The sequence below is a fragment of the Salminus brasiliensis genome, chromosome 15 (genome assembly GCF_030463535.1).
Source record: "Salminus brasiliensis chromosome 15, fSalBra1.hap2, whole genome shotgun sequence".
Lineage (NCBI taxonomy): Eukaryota > Metazoa > Chordata > Actinopteri > Characiformes > Bryconidae > Salminus > Salminus brasiliensis.
Window position 1 is genome coordinate 2,740,473 of NC_132892.1, and position 18,541 is coordinate 2,759,013.

At 42.6% G+C, this 18,541-nt stretch overlaps 1 protein-coding gene across 2 annotated transcripts in view; it reads right to left on the reverse strand.

The window, feature by feature from the left end:
* The window catches only part of LOC140535799 (telomerase protein component 1-like), a 31,654-nt gene extending 14,214 nt beyond the window's left edge, over positions 1-17,440 (reverse strand). The window contains exons 1-27 of one of the 2 annotated variants that reach the window (XM_072657309.1): positions 16,703-17,437; positions 16,329-16,499; positions 15,972-16,121; positions 15,536-15,700; positions 14,683-14,802; positions 14,456-14,527; positions 13,938-14,035; positions 13,520-13,677; positions 13,065-13,174; positions 11,779-11,857; positions 11,489-11,678; positions 10,812-11,013; positions 9,565-9,717; positions 8,851-8,922; positions 7,751-7,872; positions 6,158-6,229; positions 5,931-6,077; positions 5,528-5,819; positions 5,129-5,250; positions 3,915-4,028; positions 3,707-3,824; positions 3,444-3,623; positions 3,186-3,352; positions 1,759-1,900; positions 1,406-1,585; positions 1,212-1,304; positions 1-133 (exon numbers count right to left, since the gene is read on the reverse strand). In XM_072657309.1, coding sequence (XP_072513410.1) covers positions 1-133; positions 1,212-1,304; positions 1,406-1,585; positions 1,759-1,900; positions 3,186-3,352; positions 3,444-3,623; positions 3,707-3,824; positions 3,915-4,028; positions 5,129-5,250; positions 5,528-5,819; positions 5,931-6,077; positions 6,158-6,229; positions 7,751-7,872; positions 8,851-8,922; positions 9,565-9,717; positions 10,812-11,013; positions 11,489-11,678; positions 11,779-11,857; positions 13,065-13,174; positions 13,520-13,677; positions 13,938-14,035; positions 14,456-14,527; positions 14,683-14,802; positions 15,536-15,700; positions 15,972-16,121; positions 16,329-16,499; positions 16,703-17,197 — 4,117 coding nt within the window. In that variant the 5' untranslated portion in view covers positions 17,198-17,437. Of the gene's footprint in view, positions 134-1,211; positions 1,305-1,405; positions 1,586-1,758; positions 1,901-3,185; positions 3,353-3,443; positions 3,624-3,706; positions 3,825-3,914; positions 4,029-5,128; positions 5,251-5,527; positions 5,820-5,930; positions 6,078-6,157; positions 6,230-7,750; positions 7,873-8,850; positions 8,923-9,564; positions 9,718-10,811; positions 11,014-11,488; positions 11,679-11,778; positions 11,858-13,064; positions 13,175-13,519; positions 13,678-13,937; positions 14,036-14,455; positions 14,528-14,682; positions 14,803-15,535; positions 15,701-15,971; positions 16,122-16,328; positions 16,500-16,702 lie in introns of both variants that reach the window. The other variant, XM_072657310.1, reaches the window with a different exon arrangement.
* Between the last annotated feature and the right edge of the window lie 1,101 nt (positions 17,441-18,541).

The window sequence follows — 18,541 nt, forward strand, 5'->3', positions numbered from 1 at the left end:
CAGCTGAGCTGACGGTCAGAGCGGCCAGTGCCCAGTCCAGCCGTGCTGCTCCAAACTGAGCCTGCAGCCTGAGCAGAGTGTGCTGCACCAACTCACATAGAGACTGAGGAAGAGCCTGGATTCTGTCCTTTATCTGAAAAAAAACATCATCATCATCACCATCCTCATCATTACCATCACCAACATCCCCATTGCTGTCATTACCCTCAACATCACTACCACTGTTATTACTATCAAAATCCTTACCAATATAACTATCAAACCATCACAAATAATTCATATCAGCATATTACCATCACCATCACCATCAATTAATACCATTACCATCACAATCACTTTCATTACCATCATAATCATTACCATCATAGTCATTACCATTACCATCACAATCACCTCATTACCATCATAATCATTACTATCAATCACCTTCATTACCATCATAATCATTACCATCATCTTAATTACCATCATAGTCATTACCATTATCATCACAATCACCATTGACAGAATTGCTATCAAAATCATTACCACCAACCTCATCATTATCATAATTACCATCAACAGAATTCCCATCAAATCCATTACCACCATCACTGACATCCCGAACATCATTGCCATTATCATTATCATCAAAATCATTGACACCATAAACATCCTTACAATCAAAATCATTATTGCGCATTAACACCACCATCATTACAATCAACATTATCATTACAATCATCACCATCAACATTACCATAATAATACCAATCAACATTACCTTCATTACACTCAACACTATCAACATTACTCTAATAATTACAATTAACATCACTATAATCAACATCATTCCCATCATCATTACCATTAAATTAATACCACCGTCACCATTATCCCAAACATTTGCACCATTAATATCATCAAATCATTACCACCATGAACCTCATTACAATTAAAAGCATTATCACCACCAAAACCATCATTACACTCAACACTATCAACATTACTAATTACTAATGTCTAATAATTACCAATAATATCATTACCACCATCATCCCAAACATTATCACAATTAACAGCATTACCATTAAAAGCATTATCACCACCAACATTACCTTCATTACAATCAACATCATCCTAATAATTACTATTAACATCATTACCATTATGGCCATCATCAATATCATCCTCATCCCCATTATCATTAACATCACCAGCAGAGCTTTTACCTCCTGGAATGAAGAGTGGTTCCTCAGCTCCTCACAAGCCAGTCGGAGGTAAAGAAGACTGCCGGCTCCTTTCTTCATCAGCAGTGTCTGCAGCTACAGGTACAAACAGTAACACACTGCACTCCACAGAACTGCCCATGCTTTTATTCATCACTCTCTCTGCCTCACTGTGAGCCAGCACATGTTGGACCGACCTGTTTACTGGACGCTGAATCACTCCATTCCTTTCCATACACACCCAGCTCCTTCTGCAGGATCTCGCAGCAGTCAGGCCAAGGTAACTCTCCCAGTGGAAACAACACACAGCACTTCTTCCTACTGAGTGTGTTACGGAGAGCTGAAGCTGGGGTGACACTCAGGACCAGGCACACACCCTAAAAAACATCGACAGCAAACACCCTATTAATATCCTGGATTTTAGAAGAACCATTGGATGAGAAAATGTCCAGAAACGGTTGGCTTGATTCTTGTTCACCAGAACGACAGCTACAGTGCCCCTTAGATCCACCTCAACTAACTGCACTGTGTGCATGGTTGTAGCTCTGACCTTGGGAAGGTGCTCTGGTATCCACTCAGAGACCACCTGACCTCTGGCATCATGTACAAGATCTGCTCCGTCAACGAGCAAGACCAGCAGTGGACCTTCTCTAGGCTCAGCCAAGTGCAGGTGGAACTCAGACAGCAGGGCTCTGAAACAGGAGTGAGTGTCTACCTGTAATGAATTCTATATAACATTAGAATAAACCCGAATAAACATAAAGTCAGTGGTCAGTGAGTGTCTACCTGTAATTAACTCTATATAACATTAGAATAAACCCAAATAAACATAAAGTCAGTGGTCAGTGAGAGTGTCTACCTGTAATGAACTCTATATAACATTAGAATAAACCCAAATAAACAAAGTCAGTGGTCATTGAGAGTGTCTACCTGTAATTAACTCTATATAACATTAGAATAAACCTAAATAAACAAAGTCAGTGGTCATTGAGAGTGTCTAACTGTAATTAACTTTATATAACATCAGAATAAACCTAAATAAACAAAGTCAGTGGTCATTGAGAGTGTCTAACTGTAATTAACTTTATATAACATCAGAATAAACCTAAATAAACGTAAAGTCAGTGGTCAGTGAGAGTGTCTACCTGTAATTAACTCTATATAACATTTAAATAAACCCACATAAACATAAAGTCAGTGGTCAGTAAGAGTGTCTACCTGTAATGAACTCTATATAACATTAGAATAAACCCACATAAACATAAAGTCAGCGAGAGTGTCTACCTGTAATGAACTCTATATAACATTAGAATAAACCCACATAAACATAAAGGCAGTGGTCAGTGAGAGCGTCTACCTGTAATGAACTCTATATAACATTAGAATAAACCCACATAAACATAAAGTCAGTGGTCAGTGAGAGTGTCTACCTGTAATGAACTCTATATAACATTAGAATAAACCCACATAAACATAAAGTCAGTGGTCATTGAGAGTGTCTACCTGTAATTAACTCTATATAACATTTAAATAAACCCACATAAACATAAAGTCAGTGGTCAGTAAGAGTGTCTACCTGTAATGAACTCTATATAACATTAGAATAAACCCAAATAAACATAAAGTCAGTGGTCAGTGAGAGTGTCTACCTGTAATGAACTCTATATAACATTAGAATAAACCCACATAAACATAAAGTCAGTGGTCAGTGAGAGTGTCTACCTGTAATGAACTCTATATAACATTAGAATAAACCCACATAAACATAAAGTCAGTGGTCAGTGAGAGTGTCTACCTGTTATTAACTTTATATAACATTAGAATAAACCCAAATAAACACAAAGTCAGTGGTCAGTGAGAGTGTCTACCTGTTATTAACTTTAGAATAAACCCAAATAAACATAAAGTCCGTGGTCAGTGAGAGTGTCTACCTGTAAATACACTTATGAATATTTATAAGCCTAATGCTCCCCTCACCTGTAGGATATACTGGGAGCCAGCTCTTGCTCTTCTTCCTTCCTCTTCCTCAGCATTTGGACCACGCAGCGCAGGAAGTGGCTGACGCTGCCAGCTGATTGGTTAGCGGCTATGGAATAGGAAATGACGTCACACGCAGGAGTTGAGAGGGCGTGAGCCATGGCAGCCTGGAAACAACAGAGTGTGAGTCATTATGGAGTGTGTGTGTGTGTGTTAGTGTGTGTTAGTGCGTATGTGTATGTGTCCAGAATCACGTACCATAAAAGCTGTCTTGCCCTCTCCAGGACGCCCCTCCACCAATAGTATGCCTCCTTTCCGCTGACACTCTCGAACCTTCCCCATCGCCATGGAAACGAGTTTCCTTCCGCCATGGAAGTGCCGTCGCTGGGCTTCCTGATGCATTTCCTGCTGGTTTATTAGACCAGCCTCATCTACTTCCTGTCAAAAATGAAAATGAAAGTGTGTGTGAGGTCAGGGATGGAGCACTGGTTTCTGTCCACTGAGTTTGGACTAAGGCTGACCTCCACGTAGAGCTCCTGTAAAGCTGCCCAGAGATCTTCCATCACAGCCTTGGCGAACTCCTCCAGTCCTTTCACACTGGGCCGTCCGTCCACCACCCCAGCCCACTCACACGGGTAACTACAGTGAGAACGCAGGAGACATTTCAGACCACTGCATTTCCACTCCCTGGCCACTTTATTAGAAACACCCACTTGTGTCGGGACTTACTTTTCCGTCACTCTGAAGTCGTTTTTCCGGATCCATTCTTTCAGGTCGGACAGTTTCGCCTCGGATTCTCTCGACTCGGCCGTGAAGTCGGCTCTCCACGCCACAGGAACTGAGCTGAACATGAGGAAACACCACCAACACCACAGTTACAGAATCCAAAGATTCAATTCAGCTGTTCCACATTTACCCTCAACATACGGCTGTTTCCAACTAGCACAGTTAGCAAGTAGCTGTTAGCTATTTTCATTAGTTCAGGTTGCTGGTGTTAGCTAATTTCAGTTAGGAACGTTTGTGAGTATTGACTATTTCCAAGTAGCACAGTCTGCTCGTCTTAGCTATTTCCTACTGGCACTGTTTGTTGGTGTTAGCTAGTTTCAGTTAGCTTAGTTTGCTGGAGCTATTTTCGGTCAGTACGGTTATCTAATGTTAGCTATTTCCAAGGAACTTATTAACTTAGCGCAGTTTGTGAGTATTAGCGATTTCCCAGTAAGTATCCCAGTTTGCTGCTGTTAGCTATTTTGATTTAGTGCAGTTAGCTAGTATTAGCTAGTTTGAATTGGCACAGTTCACTGGTGTTAGCTATTTTCAGTCAATTCGGTTATCTAATGTTAGCTATTTCCAAGGAACTTATTAACTTAGCGCAATTTGTGAGTATTAGCGATTTCTAAGTAGCCCAGTTTGCTGCTGTTACCTATTTTCATTTATTTCAGTTAGCTAGCATTAGCTATTTCTAACTGGCACTGTTTGTTGGTGTTGACTAGTTTCAGTTAGCTTAGTTTGATGGAGTTAGCTATTTTCGGTCAGTTCGGTTATCTAGTATTAGCTATTAGTATAAGTTCAAAATCCAAGATGGCCACAACGTAGATCAACAGTGATGAAAGCAGTAGCGTTATACAGTTATACAGTGTATCGACACTTTTCTCTATTTGTGTTAAATCAGTCGAACACTCAGTACTGTCCAACTAGTTAGCTAGCATTAGCTATTTCCAAATAGCACAGATTATTGGTGTTGGCGATGTTAACCAGTGTTAGCAGTCAGCTGTGATGTTTTGGTGTCTGAAGTTGACTTTTTGAAGTTGAGTTTTACACAGGCACTCTGAGGCTAATGTAGCTAACAAGTAATGCAAGCTTATAGAAGTACTCCACTAATTAGCATGGCGCTAACTGCTAATTGGTGGGATACAGGTTGTGATAATTAGAACGTGTGGGCGTACCCGACCAGCTGTGGGGATCTGAAGTAGAAGAGCATGCGGCTCTGAGCAGAGTCGGGATACGAAGATTGAAAGTGGCGAATCTCCATCTCTGTGATTGACAGGTCAGAGGGGGCGGAGTCCAGCTGGCAGAGGAGAGACAAGAACAATATCAGGACAACACCGCGGTCAGGCCTGGGCAATAAAGCGTACCTCCGCCGCTCAAAATTAAATAAAAATATATATATATATATCACATAAAACTTTTTGAAGCATTTCTATTGGTCGATTCATAATGCCAGAACTGCCAGAGTCACATTAGGAAACGTCAACATTTTATATACAGCTATTTTTATTTATAAAGAAATGAATATGATAATTAACTAATTTAAGCTAATCAGTACTGAAGTACTCTAGACTTACCCAACTGCCCTGGGGCAGATTAGTCAGCGCTGGCCGATGCACCACAGGCCCATATCTCTCTCCCAGGATTCCCAGCATCAGCTGACTGCGGCCCGCCTCCGCCAGACAGAGCTCCACAGCCCGTGCAAATTCCTCCTCCGTTACACCGCGACACAGTTCCACCTCCCGCAGGTAGAGGCGGTGTGGAGCCAGGCGGCGCCGCAGCTCCGGGAACACGCTCCGCACCAAGGCATCCCTCTCAGCACACATGCCCCGCCATGCCGAAGAGATAAATACACGCACCTCACGCCACCTGCAGACAGGACAGAGCACAGCAGCAGAGGATTACTTTCATTAGTCCTTAAAGTCCAGCAGTACAACAGTCCTAAATCAAAAGTTGGTGTCTCGCTGGTCTCAGAGTTACCTGAGCGCTGGAGTGACGGGCAGTGGAACCATGTCTGCAGCTCCCCCGGGTTTCTCTCTGCCGCCTGCTGGAGGAGGGATATCATATAGTTTGTCGATGAGCTCCACATGGTCCAGGAGTCTGGATGAACCTCTCTCCGAAACAAACCTGCAGACCCAGAGCAGGTCAGCACGGGGAGTCCAAGCCATTTTCAGTCTGATTCAGAGAGAAGTGAACTCTGCACTTACCTCAGTATTTCCTTGCTGATGTTAAACAGGTACACAGTGTGAGGATCACGAGTCTCATAAGTCTTATCCTTACTGAAGAAAAGAGAACAAGACGATCACAAACGAGACGATCACAAACGAGACGATCACAAACGAGACGATCACAAACGAGGTGATCACAAACGAGACGATCACAAACAAGACGATAATAAAACGAGACAATCACAAACGAGACGATCACAAACGAGGTGATCACAAACGAGGTGATCACAAACGAGACGATCACAAACGAGACAGTCACAAACGAGACGATCACAAATGAGGCGATCACAAACAAGACGATAATAAAACGAGACAATCACAAACGAGACAGTCACAAACGAGACGATCACAAATGAGGCGATCACAAACAAGACGATAATAAAACGAGACAATCACAAACGAGGTGATCACAAACGAGACGATCACAAACGAGGCGATCACAAACGAGGTGATCACAAACGAGCCGATCACAAACGAGACGATCACAAACGAGACGATCACAAATGAGGCGATCACAAACAAGACGATAATAAAACGAGACAATCACAAACGAGACGATCACAAACGAGGTGATCACAAACGAGGCGATCACAAACGAGACGATCACAAACGAGGTGATCACAAACGAGGTGATCACAAACGAGGTGATCACAAACGAGACGATCAAAACCGAGGTGATCACAAACGAGACGATCACAAACGAGGTGATCATAAACGAGGTGATCACAAACAAGACGATCACAAACGAGACAGTGACAAACAAGGTGATAACAAATGGCGGAAAACACAAAGGAGACGATCACCAACAACACGATCACAAACGAGACAATGACAAACGAGACAATCACCAACGAGGCGATCACAACCGAGACGATCACCAACAAGGCGATCACAAATGAGACGATCACAAACGAGACGGTCACAAACGAGACGATCACAAACGAGACGATACACTTTATTATGAATTGTCAGAAGTAATATAAATAAATTAATATCAGTAAAAATAGAAGTGTACCTGTCATAAAAAACTGGAATTATAACAAATCTAAAAGTGAATATCAGTAATAAAACTGGTATAATAACAGAACCAGCAAATAAGCAGCAACTAATAATAATGATTGTATTAGACCTGCAGTTTATTGCAGTGACTCATTAATAAATTCCAGTAATACTGTGTTAAAATCATAGTAATTAATTGTACATACTGGCAATAAAACTGTAGTATAATTGCCGTAAATCTAATAAGAAATATTAGCATACAACTGCATTGTAATCATAATAAATCTAAAAATAAACAGTGATAATAAAACGGCAGTATAATCACAGTGACTCCAATATTAAATATTGTTTAAAAAAAGCAAAACATTATTAATAAAAGTAATAATTAATACTGATAATAAAACTGTGAAATAATCACATTAACTCTAATATTAAATACTGGTAATACAAATATAATTAGCATAATTAGCATAATAAATATCAGCAGTAAAACTGTGGGATCATCACAGTTAAACTAATAATAAAAATTGGTTATTGGTTATAAAATTGGATAAGCGATAAGAAAGAACTTACTCCGGCCTCTCATTTACATTCACCACGAGAGCATCACTGCTGGACTTCTTGCGATACTTGTCCAATTCACACTCTAATGATTGCTCCATAAAGTACGCCGTCATCAGGATTATATTATCCAGCTGTGTAGAACAACACTCATTATATTAACCCTTCAACTACCCCTTAAAACAGGTCATAGTAGATCCTCACACATTTATAGTAGATCCTGAATAAATCAGAGTAAATACTGAATAATTTAAAGTGGAAACTGAATAAATCATAGCAAATAGTGAATTATTTGTAGCAGTTACTGGAAAATCTTTAGGACATTCTTAATATAATATACTGAATGATTTATAGTACATAATGTATTATTTTTAGAAGAAACTAAAAATAATTTAGGAGATACTGAATAATGCACAGCAGATACTGAATACTGAATCATTCATAGAAGATACTAAATAAATGATAGAAGATACTAAATATAATGTATAGCAGATACTGAATACTCAAATATTCATAAGGATACTGACTAAATTATAGGAGATACTGAATAATTTATAACAAATACTGAAAAATTATAGGATAGTGAATAATGCATAGCAGATCCAAAATACTAAATATTTCATACAGGATACTGAAAAAATAAGAGATCCTGAATAATGCAGAGCAGATACTGAATAAATAAATAAATAAATTATGGGAGATACTAAATTATTCATTGCAGATACTAAATAGTTTATAGGAGATACTGAATAACGTAATAATGTAGTAGTTAGTAAATAAATCATCTTAGACACTGAATGATACTCAGTATGTAATGAATAATTTATAGCCGTTATTGAATAAAATATTGCAGATGCTGAATAGAGGCCAATATTTCAGAACTCTGCTAATATCCTTGCTTTTTACAATAAAGATTAAGAGTAAAATAAGTCAAATTAACTCATTTACATAATCAGCTTATTCAATTTTGCCCCACCATGCTGAAATTATAGGGCGTGTTTCGTGTTTTTATAAAGCACAGTATAGGGCAGCCAATCAGAACAGAGCTAATCTGTAAAAAAATCAAATAAAAAAAATAAAAAATTCAAAGGCCAGCGTGAAAGTGATCATACCTTCATGTTCTTCTCAGACAGTTTGGAGAAGGTGTTGATGTAGCTTGTCCACGGTTCATTATTCCAACTGTCCTAAACAGCAACAGGCCAGCATGACAACAAAATCATTATTCACACCAAGGCTGGAAAATCTCTGTACACCAATCATCCAGAACATTATTACCACTGCCACAACAGGGCTAACCATTCCAGGCATGGGTTCCACAAGACCTCTCAAGGTGCCTGTGGTTCCTGGCATCAGGACTAACGTTAGAAGCAGATCCTTAGAGTCCTGCAAGTTGTGAAGTGAGGCCTCCATGGATCGCATCACTGAGCCTTCGGTACCTATGACCACTGACCTTTCTTGGAGAACTTTTGGTAGGTGCTGACCACTGCATACAACAGTCAATCCCCAGAAGACCTGCCTGATGTTTTCGAGATGTTCTCAGTTGTCGAGATGTTCTCAGTTGTCTAGAACATCACAGTTTGGTTCTTGTCAAAGTTTCTCAGATTTTTACGTTTGTCCATTTTTCCTGCTTCAACACCTCCATCACCTTCAAGAACTGACAATAGATCATATCATCCCTTGACAGATGGCACTGTAGATGAACCTAATCAATGCTTTTCTTCAAGTGTCAGTGGTAATAATGTTATGGCTGATTGGTGTATATCAATCATGTTCGTTAACCCCCCCCCCCCCGCAACAACTTTCTGCTACACAGCAGCAGTCCCAACCTCAAGTAGCTTTACGGTGTCCCTCACGCCGTCCAAAAAGCTGTCGGTGCTGAGATCTGCCTCTTGAAAATCCATGCTGTTCGTTATCAGGACCTGGGAGTTCTCACAGCCGTATTTCAACATCATGGCCAGGGGCACAGTGGCCAGCTGAGACTGAAGCAGAGGGAAACAATCAGATAACATAAAGGTTTGGACTCATCTGACCTGACATCTGACCCATCTGAGCTGACAGCCCGACTGTCCCACCAAACATGCACTGCAGCTGGCAGGACATTCGGAGTGCCGGATCGTCGCCCGACAGCTCCTTCAACACTGTGCCTGTACAACTAGGGTGTTGCTAGGGATGCAGTTGCCATGGCTACTACATTACTATGTTGCTGGTATGGTGTTCTAAGGGGCTGATAGGACATTCACAGGTGATTGCTTCGATGTGGTCAAATGGTTATTTGGTGGTTGCTAGGGTGTTGCTAGGGCATTGCAAGGTGTTACTAACCAGTTACTACAGGATCTCCATTGATTTCAAGGCAGGTCTTCACTAAGGTGTTCCAGGGTGTCGCTATTTGGTTGCTATGTTATCACAGGCACACTCTATGGACATTAATATTGGGACACCTGCTCATTCATTGCTTCCTTTGAACTGTCTCTACTGTCCAGGGATTTGGTTGCATTCGGAGGTCAGGATGTTGGATGATGATGATCACCACCCCACCTCATCATCCCCAACTCCCCAACTCTTTCTAAAAGTACTGGATGGAGCACCACCATCATCCTTCCAGAGAACACAGTTCTTCCACTGCTCCACAACTCAATGCTTTTGGGCTTTGTATACCCCTCTAGCCCACGGCTAGGCTGGCTTTAGGCACGGTGCCAAATGTTTCATGTTTATCCACTCCAGAGAGTCCTATTCTATTGGCAGTACCTCTCTACAGGGACTAGACAAGCTGTCTGTGGTTGTGCATTAGGTGCAACATAAAGCAGCAGAATGTAATCGTTAGAAAGGGTGTCCACAAACATTTGGACATAGAGTGTAGTTGCAAATCAGTCATTACTGATGCTTCTTAATATGCTGCATGATGGTCGCAATGGTATTAAAGACTGTTTGGGTGGTTGCTATGGTATCCAGTGTGGTTGCTTGGGCTTTGCTAGTGGTTGATTTGGTATCCCACATAGTTGCAAGGATGGTGCATCATGTATCAGGCCGAACATAGAGGAGTTGGTTCGGTGTCACATGCAAGTATTCGTCTCACCCCAGCGGTCTCCTCGCTGTTGTCTGAAGGGTCTGCAGGTGGACAGAAGTGCTCATACCAGCTGGCTCCAGAGGAGAAATTGGAAATGCAGATCAGGGTGTGTCCGGGTATTAGCGGGATGTTGTAGGTGCAGGAAAGCTGCACGGCTTTCAGCAGAGCCTGCAGGTAACGCTCCAGCAGCTCCTGACCGAACTTCCTCTGGCTGAGGAACAAACAGAGGTCATTTGAAGATCACGTACTGATGAGAAAAGCTCCTCTAGTAAAGGCAGCAGTTCTGTATAGAATAATGAATAATGACTGGAATGGAGTGTAGCTGGAGTGTAGAGGGCTGCTGTGACCAGAATGGATCCCTAATGGCCTAATGTTAGCTTTTAGCATTTTTAGCCATTCCAGAGGCTTCTGTGAACCCAATAACCACGGCAGCTCTCGATCTAGTCAACCTAGCATTAGCTTTTAGCCCTTTTAGCTGCTCCAGAGGCTTCTGTGTGCCGGATACCTTCAAAGGGTCTTTTAGGCCTCGCTTCATTATTCTCCTGAAGTTGTCCCTGTAACAGTTCTGGGGTTCTGGAACTGACCCGTTTCCCCGGTTTTTCAACGATTAGCAAAAATACATGATGTTTTACTACTATTTACAGTAGGGATCCCTTCAGGTCACAGCCTTAGTGCACTGGTCAGACCTTGCTCTCTGCAGGAGTCTGCGTCTGGCGCTGTAGAGGCGGTAGACGAACGGCACTCTCATCGTCACTCGCAGCCTCCTCCGGCCCTCCGATGACCATTGCATGTACTGGAAACGCTTACTCCTCTTAAACCTGTTCAGAATCGCCTGCAGGACAGCCTTCGAACTGTCCACCTTCACCCCTGCGTCGGCTATGAACACGAGAATAATCACATTTACACACGGAGGTCGAGAGGTTTTGGGTCGGTGGGTCGGCGAGTGGGTGGATGGATATAAACTAGTTCGCCTTACCAAACTTTCTGAGATCTGTCATGACTTTATATGCGGCGAGGAATCGCAGAGGGAGCAGCTTACTCTGGATCACAGCAGACTGAAACAGCAAGATCAGCAGAATTAGCATTTTCTGTTCCCCATTACTTTGAGAGAGCGAATGAAGGTGAAGAGATGTGACGGGAGGTGAAAAGAGATTCACGGAGATGAGCGGAGATGAACTGAAGAAAAAGGAGGTGAACTGAGAAAAATGCAGGTTAAAAATTTAAGAGAGTTAAAGGGAGGTAATGTAGAGTGGAGGTGGCGTAAACGGAGGTGAATAGTGGTAAAAGGAGATGCATGGAGGTAAACAGTGATCAACGGAGGTAAATAGTGATGAACAGATGTGAATGTAGGTGAATAATGGACGGAGGTGAATGGAGGTGAATGAATGGAGGTGAATAGTGCTGAAAGGAGGCAAGGTGAATAGAGGCGAACTAGGTGAACAGTGATGAACAGAAATAGTGGAGAAGGAGGTGAATAGTGACGAATGGCGGTGAATGGAGGTGAGTAGTGATGAATAAGGGGAAAATGGAGGTGAATAGTGGTGAATAGTGGTGAAGGGAGGTGAATAGTGGTGAAGGGGGTGAAAAGTGGTGAAGGGGTGAATAGAGGTGAAGGGGGTGAAAAGTGGTGAAGGGGGGTGAATAGTGGTGAATAGTGGTGAAGGGAGGTGAATAGTGGTGAAGGGGGTGAAAAGTGGTGAAGGGAGGTGAATAGTGGTGAATAGTGGTGAAGGGGTGAATAGAGGTGAATAGTGGTGAAGGGAGGTGAATAGTGGTGAATAGTGGTGAAGGGGTGAATAGAGGTGAATAGTGGTGAAGGGAGGTGAATAGTGGTGAAGGGGGTGAATAGTGGTGAATAGTGGTGAAGGGGTGAATAGAGGTGAATAGTGGTGAAGGGGTGAATAGAGGTGAATAGTGGTGAAGGGAGGTGAATAGAGGTGAATAGAGGTGAATAGTGGTGAAGGGGTGAATAGAGGTGAATAGTGGTGAAGGGAGGTGAATAGAGGTGAATAGTGGTGAAGAGGTGAATAGAGGTGAATAGTGGTGAAGGGGTGAATAGAGGTGAATAGTGGTGAAGGGAGTGGTGAAGGGAGGTGAATAAAGGTGAATAGTGGTGAAGGGAGTGGTGAAGGGAGTGGTGAACGGAGTGGTGAAGGTGGAGGTCAACGGTGATGAACTGAAGCACACAGAGGTGGTGAGTAGAAAGAAATGGAGGCGAATGAAAGGTGAATGGCGATGAATAGTAGGATGGTAACTGGTCACCTCTGATGTGAGTCGTTTCAGGATTTTGTCGTGGTGCTTAGTGCTGATACCCTGAGTGATGATGTTCCTCAAGTTCTTCAGCATGACCACGAAGGGCAGAGAGTTACTGTCTACAGTCACAGAACACACATTAAACTCATTAAAACACAGCTTTAATTCAAAGAGAAGAAGTCCGGTCAGTAAGCGTGTGATTAATTAGCTAGTCTCAAGTTCAGTTTCCCGGCTAATCTGTTCTCTAGAATAAAGCCACAGTTTGATGAAAAATCAGATGTACCCATTTTCCTCCTCTTACTCCAAATATTATCAGTCAGCCAAGACAAGTTTGATGTCTGAAGTTTGCCTCTTAACTTTTAAACATGAACAACCAGGCTAACTTAATAAATAGTGTCTGAATAATAATATTTATTATTATTATTTGTATTATTAATATTGTGCATTTGTTGTGTGATTCACACCTATGAGCTTTTCCCAGGTAGCCGCCTTGTTTCCCTCTCGGCTCAGTGTGGTCTGCCAGGTGTCCAGCTGTTTAAGTTTCATTCTCTGACCGGCACGGTCACTCTGCCAAGCTCCACTCAGACCACTGACCTCAAATGCCTTTACATCAGCAGGGTACCTACACACATACACACATCAGCATTATCACAGATTTCCAAGATTATGAAGGATTAGCAAGACTACACAAGTATGAAGTTTTGGAGTTGTGGGATTCTGAAGATATGGGGTTATGAAGTTGTGGGATTTGGGGTTATGAAGTTGTGGGATTATGAGGATTGAATTGGATTTTTGAATTGACAAGATGGCGTTATGTGATTATGGGAGTTATGGAGTAATGCAATTATGTGATAATGGAGCTGCAGGATTATTATTACATACTTCTTCCCCAGGAGGCCCATGACCAACTCTGCAGGCTCTTTGATATGGAGACATTTTATCAGATTCTGCATACTGAACTCACTCTTCTTTTTCTGCAACTAAAATACACACACACACACACACACACAAAGTACATTTATATATTATACACACAGTGTCATGCAAAGGTTTGGACATCCTCGGCCAAATGACACATTGTTGGCCTTGTTTTTTTTTAATTAATCATTAAACATGGGTTCCTCTAAACAGCTGTCCAAGGTTCTGAAGACGAAAGTAATCAATGCCTACAAGACAAGCCAAGTAGTTCCTCCAGCCTGTAGATCCTTTTTAAGAAATGGCAGCTCAGGGGAGCTGTGGATGTCAAGACAAAAATAGGTAGACCAATAAAACTCTGCTATGCTGAAAAGACCCTAATATGACTGCCAAGGACCTGTAGGAAGGTTTAGATGAGTGAAGGTCGGCCTCTGGACAAAGATCCGAAGATACAGATTATAATTATAACACGATAAATAACTTACTTGTTTCTGCAGGGTCGAAGAGTCTGATCTGAGGAGCTCTGCCCATTTCTTACACAGTTCAGGGGAGTTATTCTATACACACACACAAACACATTTCATATAATGTAAAAAATCAACTCACAAGACATTGAGTTGACTGTGAACACTGGTGTTATGCTCTTATGTACGACCACAAAAATACTCTGTATTGGTCTAGTCTTTCTCTTAGTGACATGTAAGTGTTGTACCGCAGTTTTGGGTTTCCTCTGTTGTCGTGTACAGTACTTGGCCAGCTGACCTTCACTGAACTGCTTGAATTTGTCCACCAGGGCCTTTTTCAGGCAGGTGGGCAGAGATGAGCTGAAACACTGAGACACAAAGATTCATATGAACACTATAAAAATGCATATAATCTAAAGTACAGAATTACAGAGCTCCTCCTATCCTTCCTGTAGTGTATTACAGTCTGTCAGAATGACTTAGAGCATCGTATGTGCATTATAAAGCATTATAGAGCCCTCCCTATGCTTCCTGTAATGTATTACAGTCTGACAGAATGACCTAGAGCATCATATGCGCATTATAGAGCATTATAGAGCGTCCCCTATGCTTCCTGTAGTGTATTAAAGTCTGTCAGAATGACCTAGAGCATCCTATGTGTATTATAGTGCATTATAGAGCATTATAGAGCGCTCCCTATGCTTCCTGTAGTGTATTACAGTCTGTCAGAATGACCTAGAACATCGTATGTGCATTATAGTGCATTAAAGTGCATTATAGAGCGCTCCCTATGCTTCCTGTAGTGTATTAAAGTCTGTCAGAATGACCTAGAGCATCGTATGTGCATTATAGTGCATTATAGAGCATTATAGAGCACTCCCTATGCTTCCTGTAGTATATTACAGTCTATCAGAATAAGTGTGTGGATCATATGAACATTATAGAGCATTATAGAGCGCCCCCTACGCTTCCTATAGTGTGTAAAAGTCAGCCAGAACAGACATTTGGATCATATGAACATTATAGAGCACTATAAAGCACATATAAGTGCAAAGCTTCCTAGAAGGATTCCTACAGCTGATGCTAAATCCTCTAGCTTACCGTGCTGTAGATCCTCGGCACTTGTAGCCAATCAGACGGCAGCCGAACAGCGGCGCAAAAGTACCTCCTTACATGTGGCTTGGAGGCAGGCAGGTAGGCGGCCAGGGCAAGCAGGTAGCTGGCCATTAGGTGCTTTTTCAGTTCCTGCCTGGTGTAGACAGCCACCTGATGGAGGAATGAATGCAGGTTAACTTAGCCATCTGGCCTTCGCAGTGTGCCCTGCACTGCTTGCACAGGCTAAACATCAAAATTATGCATACTGATACTGATACTCATAAATATCCATACACCCACTGTTAGCTGGTGGAACACCACTGTCTCAGTCTACAGTCAGGCGAGTTGTACATCACCAAGGAGATGAGCAGGCTCACGTTAACCTTCCTTTCTAATGAAGTCCTGACTTTAAATATGTGGACACAGAAAAGCAGAAACTCACCTTGAGGAGAAACTCTGCATCCCTGCGGGTGATGTCCTCAGCCAGGCTCCTGATCTTTCTCCACACGCGTTTCTTCTCGTCCCAGCCCTCCTGTCCAGGAGAGCAGCTCTTGTTCACCAGAGAGCAGCAGACCATGTTCAGCAGCTTATACTGACAGAGAGGAGGAAACAGCAGTATAATAAACAGGCTCGGACCAAATACGAGGAGAACTGGAGATATGAGAAATATGATTGGCACCTCATACTGCAATGCTGTGGCTGAGGTGGTTGCTATGGTAAAGCAACACCTCAGCCAAAGACCATAGAGAACCACATGGTCATTAACCGTCAGTTATAGCTCAGAGCAATCCCTGTTTACCTTCTTGTCCTTCAACAGGTCTGCTTCTTCATCACCTGAGTCTGTTTCAAGCTCCCCAAATTCTTCATCAGGCTCAATTGTCCACTTCTCCCTTTCTTTCGACAATCTCAGCTCTAGGACAGGCATCTCTGACAGTGGCAGGGGGTCCGCAGGGTCCTCATGATCCACATCCTTTAGAAACATGTATTGATATTAGGGCTTGACTGATAAGAAAACGGTCACTGAGAACTGATCACATGGTCAAACCTGCCCCCTAGTGGTGGAACTGACTGTTGACTGTTGGATGTGTGTTGACTGGTGCCTCCACCAACACTTTCTATGAACTACCGTGTTTTTATTATTGCTAAATAAAAGCCAAACACGCATCCACATACCTCAGTCAGCTCCTCTCTACATGACCGGCCGTCTTCAGTGAAGCGCTGACGATCCTGCTCAATGGTTCTCTTTCTCTCTTTCTCTACACCAGGACCAGAGGAAAGCCCACCAGCAGAACGTTCTCCAGGACGACGTTCTACAGCAGAACGTTCTCCGAGACATCGTTCACCAGTAAACCACTCTCCAGGAGAATGTCCACCAGCAGAACGTTCTCCAGCAGAGAGTACTGAGGATGGAGAGTGGATGGAGGAGGAGAGGGAAGGGATTAGAAAGAGATCCTGTTTCAGCTGGGTGGAGGACAGGAAGGATGGCTGGAGCGCTGGACAGGCGGAGGAGATGGAGGAGGCCGAAGCTGCCCAGGCTGGGGTCAAAGAAGGAACAGAGGAGGCCTGCATCAGAATGCGGTTCTCCAGCTTCGGAGCAATACAGCTGGAGTGAACCCTGGCCTCCGCACCGGCCATTAGATCTGACCGTGTCAGAGCCGGCGGCTTCATTCTTGCGGTGAGAGAGTGGACTGATCACTCTGTCTCACGTTTCTGACCAAAGGAATCTTACATAGAGCGAGGGTGGACTGTCCCCACCTGCAAAGGAAAGTAAAAGTTAGTCTCCAATTGTCCTTTTAACAAGTTCAGACAAACTGTCATGTGTCGTGTGAAAAAGTTAGGACACCCCATGAAAAACCTTTGTCACTTTTTGACGCATGTAAATATTTGGACATTTGGACGTTCATCTGCCCAAAGCATATTGTTCCAGAAGTCTTGGTCTTTGTCTAGGTGTTCCCTGGTAAATCTCAGCCCTGTCCCGATTGTCTTTTTCTGACGGTAGATGCATTTACTCTGATATCAACTGTAACGAGAGCTGATACAGCTACCTGTCGGTCCTGTGATGAGCTTTTAGGATTGCTGGAGGCTTCTTTACTCATCTTGGTGTCTGCTGTTGGACTGAAATGGCTAGGATGGTCTGATCTGGCCATCTCGGTCAGTTTATCCACTGGTAAATGATTTAGGGGACAGTGGATCGGCGGATTTCTAATTGTTCTGAGATCTTTTTAAATCCGTCCCCAGACTCTGAAGGCCTCAGAGAGCTCTTTGGATCTGGCCATGGTTATCTTCATCCCTCACTTCAATAATCAAGAGCAGCCACCCCATCTCATATAATTCATATTTCAAAATACAATTTTAAAACACTTTTTAATTCTCCTAGAATTTAATCCCCCAAGAATTTATTTCATTTAACATTGTTACACTTTTCTGTTGATGGTGCAACGACTGGATGCCAATGTTGCAGGGTGATCCCATGTCTGTGTTACCTTCTGACCAGTCAGAGTCATTCGTCACCTACCCTCTATTCCCGACAAATGCTACACACAATCCTGATGTCACTTGGACATATGATGGGACTGATTCAGCATTACAGTTCCTACTGCTCAGCATACCAGTGCTTATATTAGCATATTAGCTGTGCATAACAATGCACTTATGTGATGTTAAGGTGACCTCATTCCATTTATTATTAATTCATAAAGGGGTTTTGACCAGAGGACCAGAGGATTCTGGGAATGTAAGCTCTGGTTTCTCCCAAGGTTTCTTCCTCCAGCTTTGCTTGCTTACCTGTGCTTACCCGTCTAATGTTTGGATTTCTACAAAGCTGCGTTGAGACCTTTGTACTTTAGCAGTATGTGGGTCAGATCCACTGTGCTTAGTGTTACATTAAGTACTGCCATATAAGACAAGCATCAAGACCCTCACAACATCAGTGTCATAGACCCTAAAATAGACCCTTGTGGGACTCAGTGCAGTTTCTGCATTAATTACAGGATTAATACCAGAAAGGGTAAA